Below are 13457 nucleotides of genomic sequence, written 5' to 3'. Positions count from 1 at the left end.
CATATGGCAGCCAGAGTAATCCCTGCATCAACATTCGAGATAAACAACCCCACTGGTCACCTAATGTCTGTATCCTGTAATATCATAGCACTCTAGACAGACATCAAGTCTCCTTTTAAACTCCTCTATGGATTTTGCCATCACCACTTCCTCAGGCAGAGAGTTCCACAGTCTCACTGCTCTTACAGTAAAGAACCCCCTTCTGTGTTGGTGCTGAAACCTGCTTTCCTCTAGACGTAGCGGATGCCCTCTCGTTACCGTCACAGTCCTGGGTATAAACAGATCCTGGCAGAGATCCTTGTATCGTCCCCTCATGGATGTATACATAGTTATTTCGTCGCCCCTTAGCCGTCTGTTTTCCGGGGTGAATAGTCCCAATTTGGATAGCCTCTCTGGGTATTCCAGTCCCGTCATTCCATATATTAGTTTAGTCGCTCTTCTTTGAACCCCTCCAGTACTGTAACATCTTTCCTGAGCGCCGGTGACCCGAACTGTGCGCAGTATTCCATGTGGGGCCTGACAAGTGCTTTATATGTGCCAAAGAAGAAGACAGATTCCGTGTCGGCTCTTCAGATGGAACACTAAATATCCAAACACACACAATAAATATATATATATATATATATATATATATATATATATATATATATATATATACACACATTTAAAATGAGCCTCCGGGTCTGGGCAGAGCTGGCTGCATCGCTGGTGACCTGGCGCTCAATGTGCATTAGTATGCATTATTAGTCTAAGACACAACATGCTGCGTTGATTGGCTAGCACTGCCCATGTGATTGGCACTGGCCCGTCAGAGCAGCATTTAGTGTCTTAGACTGCCCATGTGTACTAATGTAGTCAGAGAAGCGGTGTGGCCATCTCTGTTTGCTTTAAAGCACCAGAATGTGTAAAAATGAAAGGGCATATAAACGGAGCGGAGGCTCGGGGGCTCATCTGCTCCCGCCCAAACTTCACTTACCTGGGACATTTACACATCGGGGTAAATGGATGAATAGTAACAAACTCCTTTCCCAAAAAAAACCTCGCTGATCACATGCTCTTTTTATGAGGCGTAACTAAGCTTTCCTATACCCGGGATACAGACTCAGCTTGGCGCCACCCCTGGCCGTGGGTTGTGTGTAGTATTGCACCTCAGCCCTCATTCACTTCAATGGAGCTGAGCTGCAATACCACAAACAACCCTATGGGCAAGGATGGCGCTGTGTTTTAATGTAATTTGTACACATATATATGCACATCTGTAGGTATACACATTATAACATCGGGGTTTACATCACTGAAAGGGCAACTCAAACGTTTGCATTGAGCAAATACTACTCCACTGCACTGAAGAAATACCCCCAGCAACTGCAATCGAATACTGCCATGCAGCCCACATAATACCCTCTACCAGCATCATAAAACCGTGCAGCATAAAATACCTCCCCAAAAATGCCAAATAGCCAAGTGCAGCACTACTGGCAGCAGCATTGTCCCCCTTCCCATCCCGCCCTAACTGACTGCAGCATTGTCCCCCTTCCCATCCCATCACCACTGACTGCAGCATTGTCCCTCATCCCATCCTGTCCCCACTGACTGTAGAATTCTCCCCCTTCCAATCCCGCCACCACTAACTGCAGCATTCTCCCCCTTCCCTACTGACTCTTCCTCCTTCTTAAACCTCCCCCACCGATGGCAGCATCGTCTCCCTTCACTTCTCACTCCTCCCAGACTGACATTACTGGACAGACACTAAGTGATGCTGGAGGTGATGAGATGTTATTATTGTATCTTGACACCACCAGGAAGTCCTGGTGGAAAAAAGACTGACGGGGGTGATGCCCCCTGTACCTCATTGGCTGCAGACAACGCTCCCCTGCAGGTCCTGGCAAGCCACTAATCTGCTGCTGTTCAAGCTCACCTTGCTGATGGAAGTTTCCCGCTGGTGCTGTAAGTATCTGTGGGCATCCCCCGCTGCGTGTTAGGTCCCTGCTCCTGCTGTATTTGGTCCCTGTTGTCCGGGCTTTGAAGTAAGATCCCCGCTGCTGCTGTAACTATGCATGGGCTCCCCTGGGGCAGCGCTGCCCTCCAGCGCATACCCACCACCATGAATCGGATTCCACGCAGCCAGGGCTGAAGGAGCCCCACCCTCCCACTCACCGCAGAGGCTTTGCCGCCGGTGGTGTCAAGATACAATAATACCATGGCAGCCTGTAGCCTCCTCTCTGACCTCTTCTGTAGCTCACCTCTATCCTCTAGGAATTCTAATGAAGCTACTGAGTGAAGAGCAGTGTTGCCCTGTCATGTGACCTTGATGTCCATCACGGGTCCTTCACTCCTAGACTCAAGCTGCACGGATAATACAGGGGATCATGGAGCTCTACTAACACTGCAGTTCCTTCTCTGTTGCTCTGAGATGCAGGTTTGATATTGTCTATGGCTGCAGCCACCAGGCACAGTTAACCCCTTAGTGACGCCGCCTAGTTTGGTCCTATGGACATGACGATTTTGGAGGAATTTTCATCTCCACTTTTTAAAGTGGCATACCTATTTTTCCGTCGACATGGCGGTATGAGGGCTTGGGTACATAGAATGTATTGCGTAACTTTTTTTTATTTTTCCATGGACGGAGCTCTGTGAGGGCTGGATATTTTTTGCATGATGAGCTGTAGTTTTTATTGGTACCATTTGGTACATCCCAGAACAGGACACAGTATTGCAGATGAGGTCTGACTAAGGAAGTGTAGAGGGAGATATTTACCTCACGTGATCTAGACTCTATGCTTCTTAATACATCCCAGAATTGTGTTTGCCTTTTTGGCTGCTGCATCACATTGTTGACTTATGTTCAGTCTATGATCTATTAGCATACCAAATATTTTATTTATTGTTGTAATTGATTTGTTTAGTGAAACGAGTTTAAAGCAGTCAGTAATTCCAAGAACTGCCCTAACTATCCGCAGAGGTCCGGCACGGAGTTTCCTTGGCGCCATTAATGGCTTATAAACACAAACTCATTAGGGCTGCGCATTACGTGTGCAAAATTTGTATTTTTGTACATGTACAATAAATAGCACGTATTAAACTTAATTACCCATTGAGGAGCATGGTTGCGTGTTTTCTTGTGCACGCAAATACACGGGGCATGCATGCGCAAAACTGTAAAATACACATGCATGCAAAAACGCAACGCCCATCTCAAATACGCTTCCGCCCATGTAACGCTGGGTGTAATGTAATAATAAATAGTGACTTGCTACAACAGGTTATTTGGCCACCATATATGTAAGGCCTGATGAAGTCACCTCACCCACAAACACTACGACCTGTAGAGTGAAAACACAAATTGTAATTCAGCCCGTGTCGTATATCTTTCCATGCCAATACGCTAGCTACACCCTGTCCTCTACAGCTGTACGCACGGAAGCACCTAGCTGCAGTTTACAGGCACTTCTCAGCAACATGTGGAAAGTTTTTTCCTTTGGCCTCCTCTAGGTTAAGCAGATATGCATGGCCACTTGGCAAAACATGAGGCGCTGATCTGAGCCTATATTGCCATTCTAGTGCCTCCTTGATGCGTCATTAGTTTTTTTGTGAAATATATAGGACCAACTACCCCCGAACCCTGGGTACCTCAGGGCGAGTTCTGCATTGCCTGTATGATCACTCGTTTCACCTCCTTATTCCTTAAGCTATATATGAGAGGGTTCAGCATTGGTGTCACTACTGAGTAGAAGACAGATACCACCTTGTCCCATTTCCCAAACTCGGTGGCGGGAGGACGTAGGTAGACGAAGAAAACGGTCCCGTAGAAGATAGAGACACACGTGAGATGCGAAGAACATGTACTGAAGGCCTTCATCCTGCCTTCTGTAGACCTGATCTTCAGAATGGAGGCAATTATTAGAGAGTATGAGACCAAGACCATGACCATAGAGCCTATTCCACAAGAACACGTGAAGAAGACTGTCACCAAGTCACACAGAAGGGTGCTAGAGCAGGACAACCTGAGCAGTGGAGGGATGTCGCAGTAGAAATGGTTCAGGAGGTTTGGCCCACAGAATCGGAGATGGAAAATGCAACTGGTTTGCACTGTTGATTGCAAGAATCCAATGGATGAGGCGAGGAGGATCAGATTCAGACATCTGCTACTGGTCATTATAGAGAAGTAATGAAGAGGGTGGCAGATAGCGACATAGCGGTCATATGACATGCTAGAGAGCAGGAGAGCTTCTGTGACTGCCAGGGCAGCAAAGAAGAAGAGCTGCAGGGCGCAACCATTAAATGATATAGACTTCACCTTGGAAAACAGGTTGAAAAGAATCTTGGGAGTCACCACTGAGGAATAGCAGAGGTCAACTATGGAGAGGTACGACAGGAAGTAGTACATGGGGCTATGGAGGCTGGTGGTACAATGTACAATAGCTACCATGCCAATGTTGCCCACTACGGTCACTGTGTAGACCACTAAGAAGAGTGTAAAGAGGAAGGAGACAAGCTTCTCATCATCTGTTAGTCCGGAAAACAGGAACAACGTCACTTGTGTCTGGTTGGCGATTTCCATTGTCCTCTGTAATTATGGAAATGACATGTCAATGATACCCTATAAACTCCCCAGGTGGTTTGTGTTACCAAGTGTAGCGTTTTCAGAGCATCTTGATCAACAGGACTATGTTCATTCTGTTTCAACCCTTTCCTTGTTGGTCCAGAGGAAGGCAACCTTCCTGACTGCATATGGCAGCCAGAGTAATCCCTGCATCAACATTTGAGATAAACAACCCCACTGGTCACCTAATGTCTATATCCTGTAATATCATAGCATTCTAGACAGACATCAAGTCTCCTTTTAAACTCCTCTATGGATTTTTCCATCACCACTTCCTCAGGCAGAGAGTTCCACAGTCTCACTGCTCTTACAGTAAAGAACCCCCATCTGTGTTGCTGATGAAACCTGCTTTCCTCTAGACGTAGCAGATGCCCTCTCGCAGGTATAAACAGATCCTGGCAGAGATCCTTGTATCGTCCCCTCATGTACTTATACATAGTTATTTGGTCGCCCCTTAGCCGTCCTTTTTCCAGGTAAATAATCCCAGTTTTGGTGCCTCTCTGGGTATTCCAGTCCTCTCATTCCATGTATTAGTTTAGTTGCCCGTCTTTGAACCCCCTCCAGCACTGTAACATCTTTCCTGAGCGCCGGTGACCAGAACTGTACGCAGTATTCCATGTGGGGCCTGACTAGAGCTTTATATGTGCCAAAGAAGAAGACAGATTCCGTGTCGGCTCTTCAGATGGAACACTAAATATCCAAACACACACAATAAATATATATATATATATATATATATATATATACACACATTTAAAATGAGCCTCCAGGTCTGGGCAGAGCTGGCTGCATCGCCAGTTACCTGGCGCTCAATGGGCATTAGTATGCATTATTAGTCTAAGACACAACATGCTGCGTTGATTGGCTAGCACTGCCCATGTGATTGGCACTGGCCCGTCAGAGCAGCATTTAGTGTCTTAGACTGCCCATGTGTACTAATGTAGTCAGAGAAGCGGTGTGGCCATCTCTGTTTGCTTTAAAGCGCCAGAATGTGTAAAAATGAAAGGGCATATAAACGGAGCGGAGGCTCGGGGGCTCATCTGCTCCCGCCCAAACTTCACTTACCTGGGACATTTACACATCGGGGTAAATGGATGAATAGTAACAAACTCCTTTCCCAAAAAAAACCTCGCTGATCACATGCTCTTTTTATGAGGCGTAACTAAGCTTTCCTATACCCGGGATACAGACTCAGCTTGGCGCCACCCCTGGCCGTGGGTTGTGTGTAGTATTGCACCTCAGCCCTCATTCACTTCAATGGAGCTGAGCTGCAATACCACAAACAACCTTATGGACAAGGATGGCGCTGTGTTTTAATGTAATTTGTACACATATATATGCACATCTGTAGGTATACAGATTATAACATCGGGGTTTACATCACTGAAAGGGCAACTCAAACGTTTGCATTGAGCAAATACTACTCCACTGCACTGAAGAAATACCCCCAGCAACTGCAATCGAATACTGCCATGCAGCCCACATAATACCCCCTACCAGCATCATAAAACCGTGCAGCACGAAATACCTCCCCAAAAATGCCAAATAGCCAAGTGCAGCACTACTGGCAGCAGCATTGTCCCCCTTCCCATCCCGCACCCACTGACTGCAGCATTGTCCCCCTTCCCATCCCATCACCACTGACTGCAGCATTGTCCCTCATCCCATCCTGTCCCCACGGACTGTAGAATTCTCCCCCTTCCAATCCCGCCACCACTAACTGCAGCATTCTCCCCCTTCCCTACTCTTTCCCTACTGACTCTTCCTCCTTCTTAAACCTCCCCCACCGATGACAGCATCGTCTCCCTTCACTTCTCACTCCTCCCAGACTGACATTACTGGACAGACACTAAGTGATGCTGGAGGTGATGAGATGTTATTATTGTATCTTGACGCCACCAGGAAGTCCTGGTGGAAAAAAGACTGACAGGGGTGACGCCCCCTGTACCTCATTGGCTGCAGACAACGCTCCCCTGCAGGTCCTGGCAAGCCACTAATCTGCTGCTGTTCAAGCTCACCTTGCTGATGGAAGTTTCCCGCTGGTGCTGTAAGTATCTGTGGGCATCCCCCGCTGCGTGTTAGGTCCCTGCTCCTGCTGTATTTGGTCCCTGTTGTCCGGGCTTTGAAGTAAGATCCCCGCTGCTGCTGTAACTATGCATGGGCTCCCCTGGGGCAGCGCTGCCCTCCTGCGCATACCCACACCATGAATCGGATTCCACGCAGCCAGGGCTGAAGGAGGCCCACCCTCCCACTCACCGCAGAGGCTTTGCCGCCGGTGGTGTCAAGATACAATAATACCATGCGAGCCTGTAGCCTCCTCTCTGACCTCTTCTGTAGCTCACCTCTATCCTCTAGGAATTCTAATGAAGCTACTGAGTGAAGAGCAGTGTTGCCCTGTCATGTGACCTTGATGTCCATCACGGGTCCTTCACTCCTAGACTCAAGCTGCACGGATAATACAGGGGATCATGGAGCTCTACTAACACTGCAGTTCCTTCTCTGTTGCTCTGAGATGCAGGTTTGATATCGTCTATGGCTGCAGCCACCAGGCACAGTTAACCCCTTAGTGACGCCGCCTAGTTTGGTCCTATGGACATGACGATTTTGGAGGAATTTTCATCTCCACTTTTTAAAGTGGCATACCTATTTTTCCGTCGACATGGCGGTATGAGGGCTTGGGTACATAGAATGTATTGCGTAACTTTTTTTATTTTTCCATGGACGGAGCTCTGTGAGGGCTGGATGTTTTTTGCATGATGAGCTGTAGTTTTTATTGGTACCATTTGGGGTGCACATGACTTTTTTGATCACTTTTATCGTGCTTTTTTTGGGAGGTGAAATTAACAAATGGCATTTTGGCTCATTTTGTAGGATTTTTTTTTGACGGATATACAGAGAATCAAACAAATGAATCTGCTGTTAGGCACTCGTTTATAACTACAATACTCTCAGCCTAAGGGCTTAGTCATACAAACTGAATTGCGTGACGGATTACGCATGCAAAATGTACACAACATACGCAGTAAATGGAACCAATTGATTTCAATGATTCCGTTCACAGGAGCCTGTTTTGCACGAACTTTACGTTTGCACAAAAAATGTGCAGCATTTTGTATTTTTGTGCATATTGCATATAAAATAGTACATATTAAACCTAATTGCCCATATAAATCCATGGCAGCATGCTTGTGTATAAATACATGGGGCATGCGTATGCAGAAAATACAGTAGAATACGAGCACACGCGTTCAAAAATGCAACAACAATCATGCAAATGTGCGCATAAACAGACTTCTGCCTGTGTGAAACAGACCTTAAAGTCCCGCCCCCCCCCCCCCCCCACAGAAAACCCACAGCAACATCCCTGCCAAAAAGCGTGCCAAAAGCTGCACCATCCAGGCGTGCATCAAGTAAACCAAAGGGAAGAAATCTGCCATCACATCACAAACCATCCCCAACCCTACCGAACGGCACAGACCCACAGCAGGGATGTGGTGGGTTTGCTGTGGATTTTCCATGATGGTGGGGGCGGGGCTTCACGCTTTAAACATTATTGTGCGTTATATATATATTTTAGAATATTTAGTGCATATGAAAGCAGCTGTGATGTATGGGTAGATCTGACATGGAGTCTCCAGTGCGCAGGTGGAACTTGCCCTTTATTCTCTACCTCGACTGGTTTTGACATTTGAGCATAATATGTACCGTGTAAAATGACAAATCGGACATCTTTTATGACAGTTAACCTGTCTGTGTGTGAGAGATGGCTCAGGGAATTCTCGGCTGTGCAGGTGACGGGGTCCTTTGCCTCTGGGCTGTGTTGGTGATGGGGTCCTTTGACTCTCGGCTGTGCGGGTGACGGGGTCCTTTGACTCTGAGCTGTGCGGGTGATGGGGTCCTTTGACTGAGCTGTGTGGCTGATGGGGTCCTTTGACTCTGGGCTGTGTGGCTGATGTGGTCCTTTGAATCTGGGCTGTGTGGCTGATGGGGTCCTTTGACTCTGGGCTGTGTTGGTGATGGGGTCCTTTGCCTCTGGGCTGTGTTGGTGATGGGGTCCTTTGCCTCTGGGCTGTGTTGGTGACGGGGTCCTTTGCCTCTGAGCTGTGTGGCTGATGGGGTCCTTTGCCTCTGGGCTGTGTTGGTGATGGGGTCCTTTGACTCTGGGCTGTGTGGGTGACGGGGTCCTTTGCCTCTGGGCTGTTTTGCTGATGGGGTCCTTTGACTCTGAGCTGTGTAGCTGATGGGGTCCTTTGACTCTCGGCTGTGCGGGTGACGGGGTCCTTTGACTCTGAGCTGTGTGGCTGATGGGGTACTTTGACTCTGAGTTGTGTTGGTGACTGGGTTCTTTGACTCTGGGCTGTGTTGGTGACTGGGTTCTTTGACTCTGGGCTGTGTTGGTGACTGGGTCCTTTGACTCTGGGCTGTGTTGGTGACGGGGTCCTTTGACTCTGGGCTGTGTGGCTGACCGGGTCCTTTGACTCTGGGCTGTGTTGGTGACGGGGTCCTTTGACTCTGAGCTGTGTGGCTGATGGGGTCCTTTGACTCTGGGCTGTGCGGGTGACGGGGTCCTTTGCCTCTGGGCTGTGCGGGTGACGGGGTCCTGTGACTATGGGCTGTGTTGGTGACGGGGTCCTTTGACTCTGGGCTGTGTTGGTGACGGGGTCCTTTGACTCTGGGCTGTGTGGCTGATGGGGTCCTTTGACTCTTGGCTGTGTGGCTGATGGGGTCCTTTGACTCTGAGCTGTGCGGGTGACGGGGTCCTTTGACTCTGGGCTGTGTTGGTGATGCATCTTTTGATTCTTACCTGTGTGGAATGGACTCCTGCCAGCTGGTTCCTCATCAAATACTGCTGGAAGTCCTGGGAGTCTTTATATTAGACGAGGGCCCAAAGGTAATTGTTTTCTTCTGTTTCGTTGCTTCTAATTAATTGCTACAAATTATAAATAAGCCAATTATCCACACATTACACAGGCCTCTTGTTAGGTCCTCATTATTATTTGATATTTAATTTTTTTTATACAGTCATGTGAAAAAATAAGTGTCCCTATAGAGTTTTTGTTCCGCACATGGACATCTTAGTGGGTGAAATAAGAACAAATTGTCTTCACAGTAAGTTATTATACAAGAAGATGCCTAGATCATTTTCTTCAGATGGAAAGTAAATGCGCCCTTGGTGCTAATCCTTCTCTGTTGTTTTACACTATCTCCAGCAGGTGTTTCATGTCTTTGACATCCACTGGGAGACATTTTTCTCTCTTCCGTGGAGTACAACAGGGGAGCTTTGTCTAGCAAGCTGTATAGCTCAACAGTGAGAGCTACTGCCTGGAGTGCAGGAGGTCCCCAGTTCAATTCCTGACACCATGTATGTCATGTGTGCCCCCTAATGGTCTATTGGCACCTCCATATAGATGGTGTGTGTCCCTGTAATGGTCTCCTCCTTGCCTCCCTTGTACGCGTGGGGTGTGTGCTCCTCTATTGGTCTCCTCCTGGCATCCCCATGTAAATATCACCTCTAGAAAGGTGAGAGCTTCTTGAAGGTTCTGGAATGAAGTTCTGGTATCTTAGTGATGTCTTTTACCATTTTTTATTCTTCAGCTAACCTTCCCTCCAATTAGATGGCATTTGTCTCTTTTTAAAGGTCTCCTTCACTTGTGACCTCAGTAGTGGTGGGGGCTTCCTGTAGGTTCCAGAATAATGTTCTGTCATCTTAGAGAAGTTGTGAATCATAGATTTGAACGGTAGAGTTGGAAGGGACCTCCACAGTCATTGGGTCCAACTCCCTGCTCAGTGCAGAATTCACTAAATCATCCCAGACAGATATTTGTCCAGCCTTTGTTTCAACACTTCCATTGAAGGAGAACTCACCACCTCCCGTGGTAACCTGTTCCACTCATTGATCACCCTCACCGTCAGAAAGGTTTTTCTAATATCTAATTTGTGTCTCCTCCCTTTCAGTTTCATTCATTGCTTCTAGTCTTTCCTTGTACAGATGAGAATAGGGCTGATCCCTCTGCACTGTGACAGCCCTTCAGATATTTGTAGACAGCTATTAAGTTTCCTCTCAGCCTTATCTTCTGCTAAACATTCCCAGATCCTTTAACCGTTCCTCATAGGACATGATTTGCAGACCGCTCACCACCTTGGTAACTCTTCTCTGAACTTATTGCAGTTTGTCTGTCTTTTTTAAAGTGGGGTGCCCAGAACTGGACCCAGTATTCCAGATGAGGTCTGACTAAGGGAGAGTAGAGGGGATAATGACCTCACATGATCTAGACTCTGTGCTTCTCTTAATACATCCCAGAACAGGACACAGTATTGCAGATGAGGTCTGACTAAGGAAGTGTAGAGGGAGATATTTACCTCACGTGATCTAGACTCTATGCTTCTTAATACATCCCAGAATTGTGTTAGCCTTTTTGGCTGCTGCATCACATTGTTGACTCATGTTCAGTCTATGATCTATTAGCATACCAAATATTTTATTTATTGTTGTAATTGATTTGTTTAGTGAAACGAGTTTAAAGCAGTCAGTAATTCCAAGAAATGCCCTAACTATCCGCAGATGTCCGGCACGGAGTTTCCTTGGCGCCATTAATGGCTTATAAACACAAACTCATTAGGGCTGCGCATTACGTGTGCAAAATTTGTATTTTTGTACATGTACAATAAATAGCACGTATTAAACTTAATTACCCATTGAGGAGCATGGTTGCGTGTTTTCTTGTGCACGCAAATACACAGGGCATGCATGCGCAAAACTGTAAAATACACATGCATGCAAAAACGCAACGCCCATCTCAAAAACGCAGCTCAAATACGCTTCCGCCCATGTAACGCTGGGTGTAATGTAATAATAAATAGTGACTTGCTACAACAGGTTATTTGGCCACCATATATGTAAGGCCTGATGAAGTCACCTCACCCACAAACACTACGACCTGTAGAGTGAAAACACAAATTGTAATTCAGCCCGTGTCGTATATCTTTCCATGCCAATACGCTAGCTACACCCTGTCCTCTACAGCTGTACGCACGGAAGCACCTAGCTGCAGTTTACAGGCACTTCTCAGCAACATGTGGAAAGTTTTTTCCTTTGGCCTCCTCTAGGTTAAGCAGATATGCATGGCCACTTGGCAAAACATGAGGCGCTGATCTGAGCCTATATTGCCATTCTAGTGCCTCCTTGATGCGTCATTAGTTTTTTTGTGAAATATATAGGACCATCTACCCCCGAACCCTGGGTACCTCAGGGCGAGTTCTGCATTGCCTGTATGATCACTCGTTTCACCTCCTTATTCCTTAAGCTATATATGAGAGGGTTCAGCATTGGTGTCACTACAGAGTAGAAGACAGATACCACCTTGTCCCATTTCCCAAACTCGGTGGCGGGAGGACGTAGGTAGACGAAGAAAACGGTCCCGTAGAAGATAGAGACACACGTGAGATGCGAAGAACATGTACTGAAGGCCTTCATCCTGCCTTCTGTAGACCTGATCTTCAGAATGGAGGCAATTATTAGAGAGTATGAGACCAAGACCATGACCATAGAGCCTATTCCACAAGAACACGTGAAGAAGACTGTCACCAAGTCACACAGAAGGGTGCTAGAGCAGGACAACCTGAGCAGTGGAGGGATGTCGCAGTAGAAATGGTTCAGGAGGTTTGGCCCACAGAATCGGAGATGGAAAATGCAACTGGTTTGCACTGTTGATTGCAAGAATCCAATGGATGAGGCGAGGAGGATCAGATTCAGACATCTGCTACTGGTCATTATAGAGAAGTAATGAAGAGGGTGGCAGATAGCGACATAGCGGTCATATGACATGCTAGAGAGCAGGAGAGCTTCTGTGACTGCCAGGGCAGCAAAGAAGAAGAGCTGCAGGGCGCAACCATTAAATGATATAGACTTCACCTTGGAAAACAGGTTGAAAAGAATCTTGGGAGTCACCACTGAGGAATAGCAGAGGTCAACTATGGAGAGGTACGACAGGAAGTAGTACATGGGGCTATGGAGGCTGGTGGTACAATGTACAATAGCTACCATGCCAATGTTGCCCACTACGGTCACTGTGTAGACCACTAAGAAGAGTGTAAAGAGGAAGGAGACAAGCTTCTCATCATCTGTTAGTCCGGAAAACAGGAACAACGTCACTTGTGTCTGGTTGGCGATTTCCATTGTCCTCTGTAATTATGGAAATGACATGTCAATGATACCCTATAAACTCCCCAGGTGGTTTGTGTTACCAAGTGTAGCATTTTCAGAGCATCTTGATCAACAGGACTATGTTCACATGGTATGAATTGCGCTCAACTAAAAAAAACCAGTAAGGTGTGGAATGAATAGGGATTTCTCCCACCATGTAACATAGTATGTTAGGCTGAATGAAGACAATGCCCATGTAGTTCATTCTGTTTCAACCCTTTCCTTGTTGGTCCAGAGGAAGGCAAACTCCCTGACTGCATATGGCAGCCAGAGTAATCCCTGCATCAACATTCGAGATAAACAACCCCACTGGTCACCTAATGTCTGTATCCTGTAATATCATAGCACTCTAGACAGACATCAAGTCTCCTTTTAAACTCCTCTATGGATTTTTCCATCACCACTTCCTCAGGCAGAGAGTTCCACAGTCTCACTGCTCTTACAGTAAAGAACCCCCTTCTGTGTTGGTGCTGAAACCTGCTTTCTTCTAGACGTAGCGGATGTCCTCTCGTTACCGTCGCAGTCCTGGGTATAAGCAGATCCTGGCAGAGATCCTTGTATCGTCCCCTCATGGATTTATACATAGTTATTTGGTCGCCCCTTAGCCGTCTGTTTTCCGGGGTGAATAATCCCAATTTGGATAGCCTCTCT

The 13457-nt window shown here is 46.9% G+C and overlaps 2 protein-coding genes across 2 annotated transcripts; both read right to left on the bottom strand.

The window, feature by feature from the left end:
* Positions 1–3631: 3631 nt before the first annotated feature.
* On the bottom strand, positions 3632–4561 carry LOC136610492 (olfactory receptor 5AP2-like). Its single transcript, XM_066589724.1, has one exon. It carries the CDS (start codon positions 4559–4561, stop codon positions 3632–3634), a length of 930 nt encoding a protein of 309 aa, XP_066445821.1.
* Positions 4562–11849: 7288 nt separating this feature from the next.
* LOC136610491 (olfactory receptor 5AP2-like) lies at positions 11850–12779 on the bottom strand. Its single transcript, XM_066589723.1, has one exon. It carries the CDS (start codon positions 12777–12779, stop codon positions 11850–11852), a length of 930 nt encoding a protein of 309 aa, XP_066445820.1.
* Positions 12780–13457: the final 678 nt, after the last annotated feature.

The sequence above is a fragment of the Eleutherodactylus coqui genome, chromosome 2 (assembly GCF_035609145.1).
Source record: "Eleutherodactylus coqui strain aEleCoq1 chromosome 2, aEleCoq1.hap1, whole genome shotgun sequence".
Classification (NCBI taxonomy): domain Eukaryota; kingdom Metazoa; phylum Chordata; class Amphibia; order Anura; family Eleutherodactylidae; genus Eleutherodactylus; species Eleutherodactylus coqui.
The sequence above is the reverse complement of the archived record's forward strand: the minus strand, read 5'-3'. Positions and strand labels throughout refer to the sequence as shown.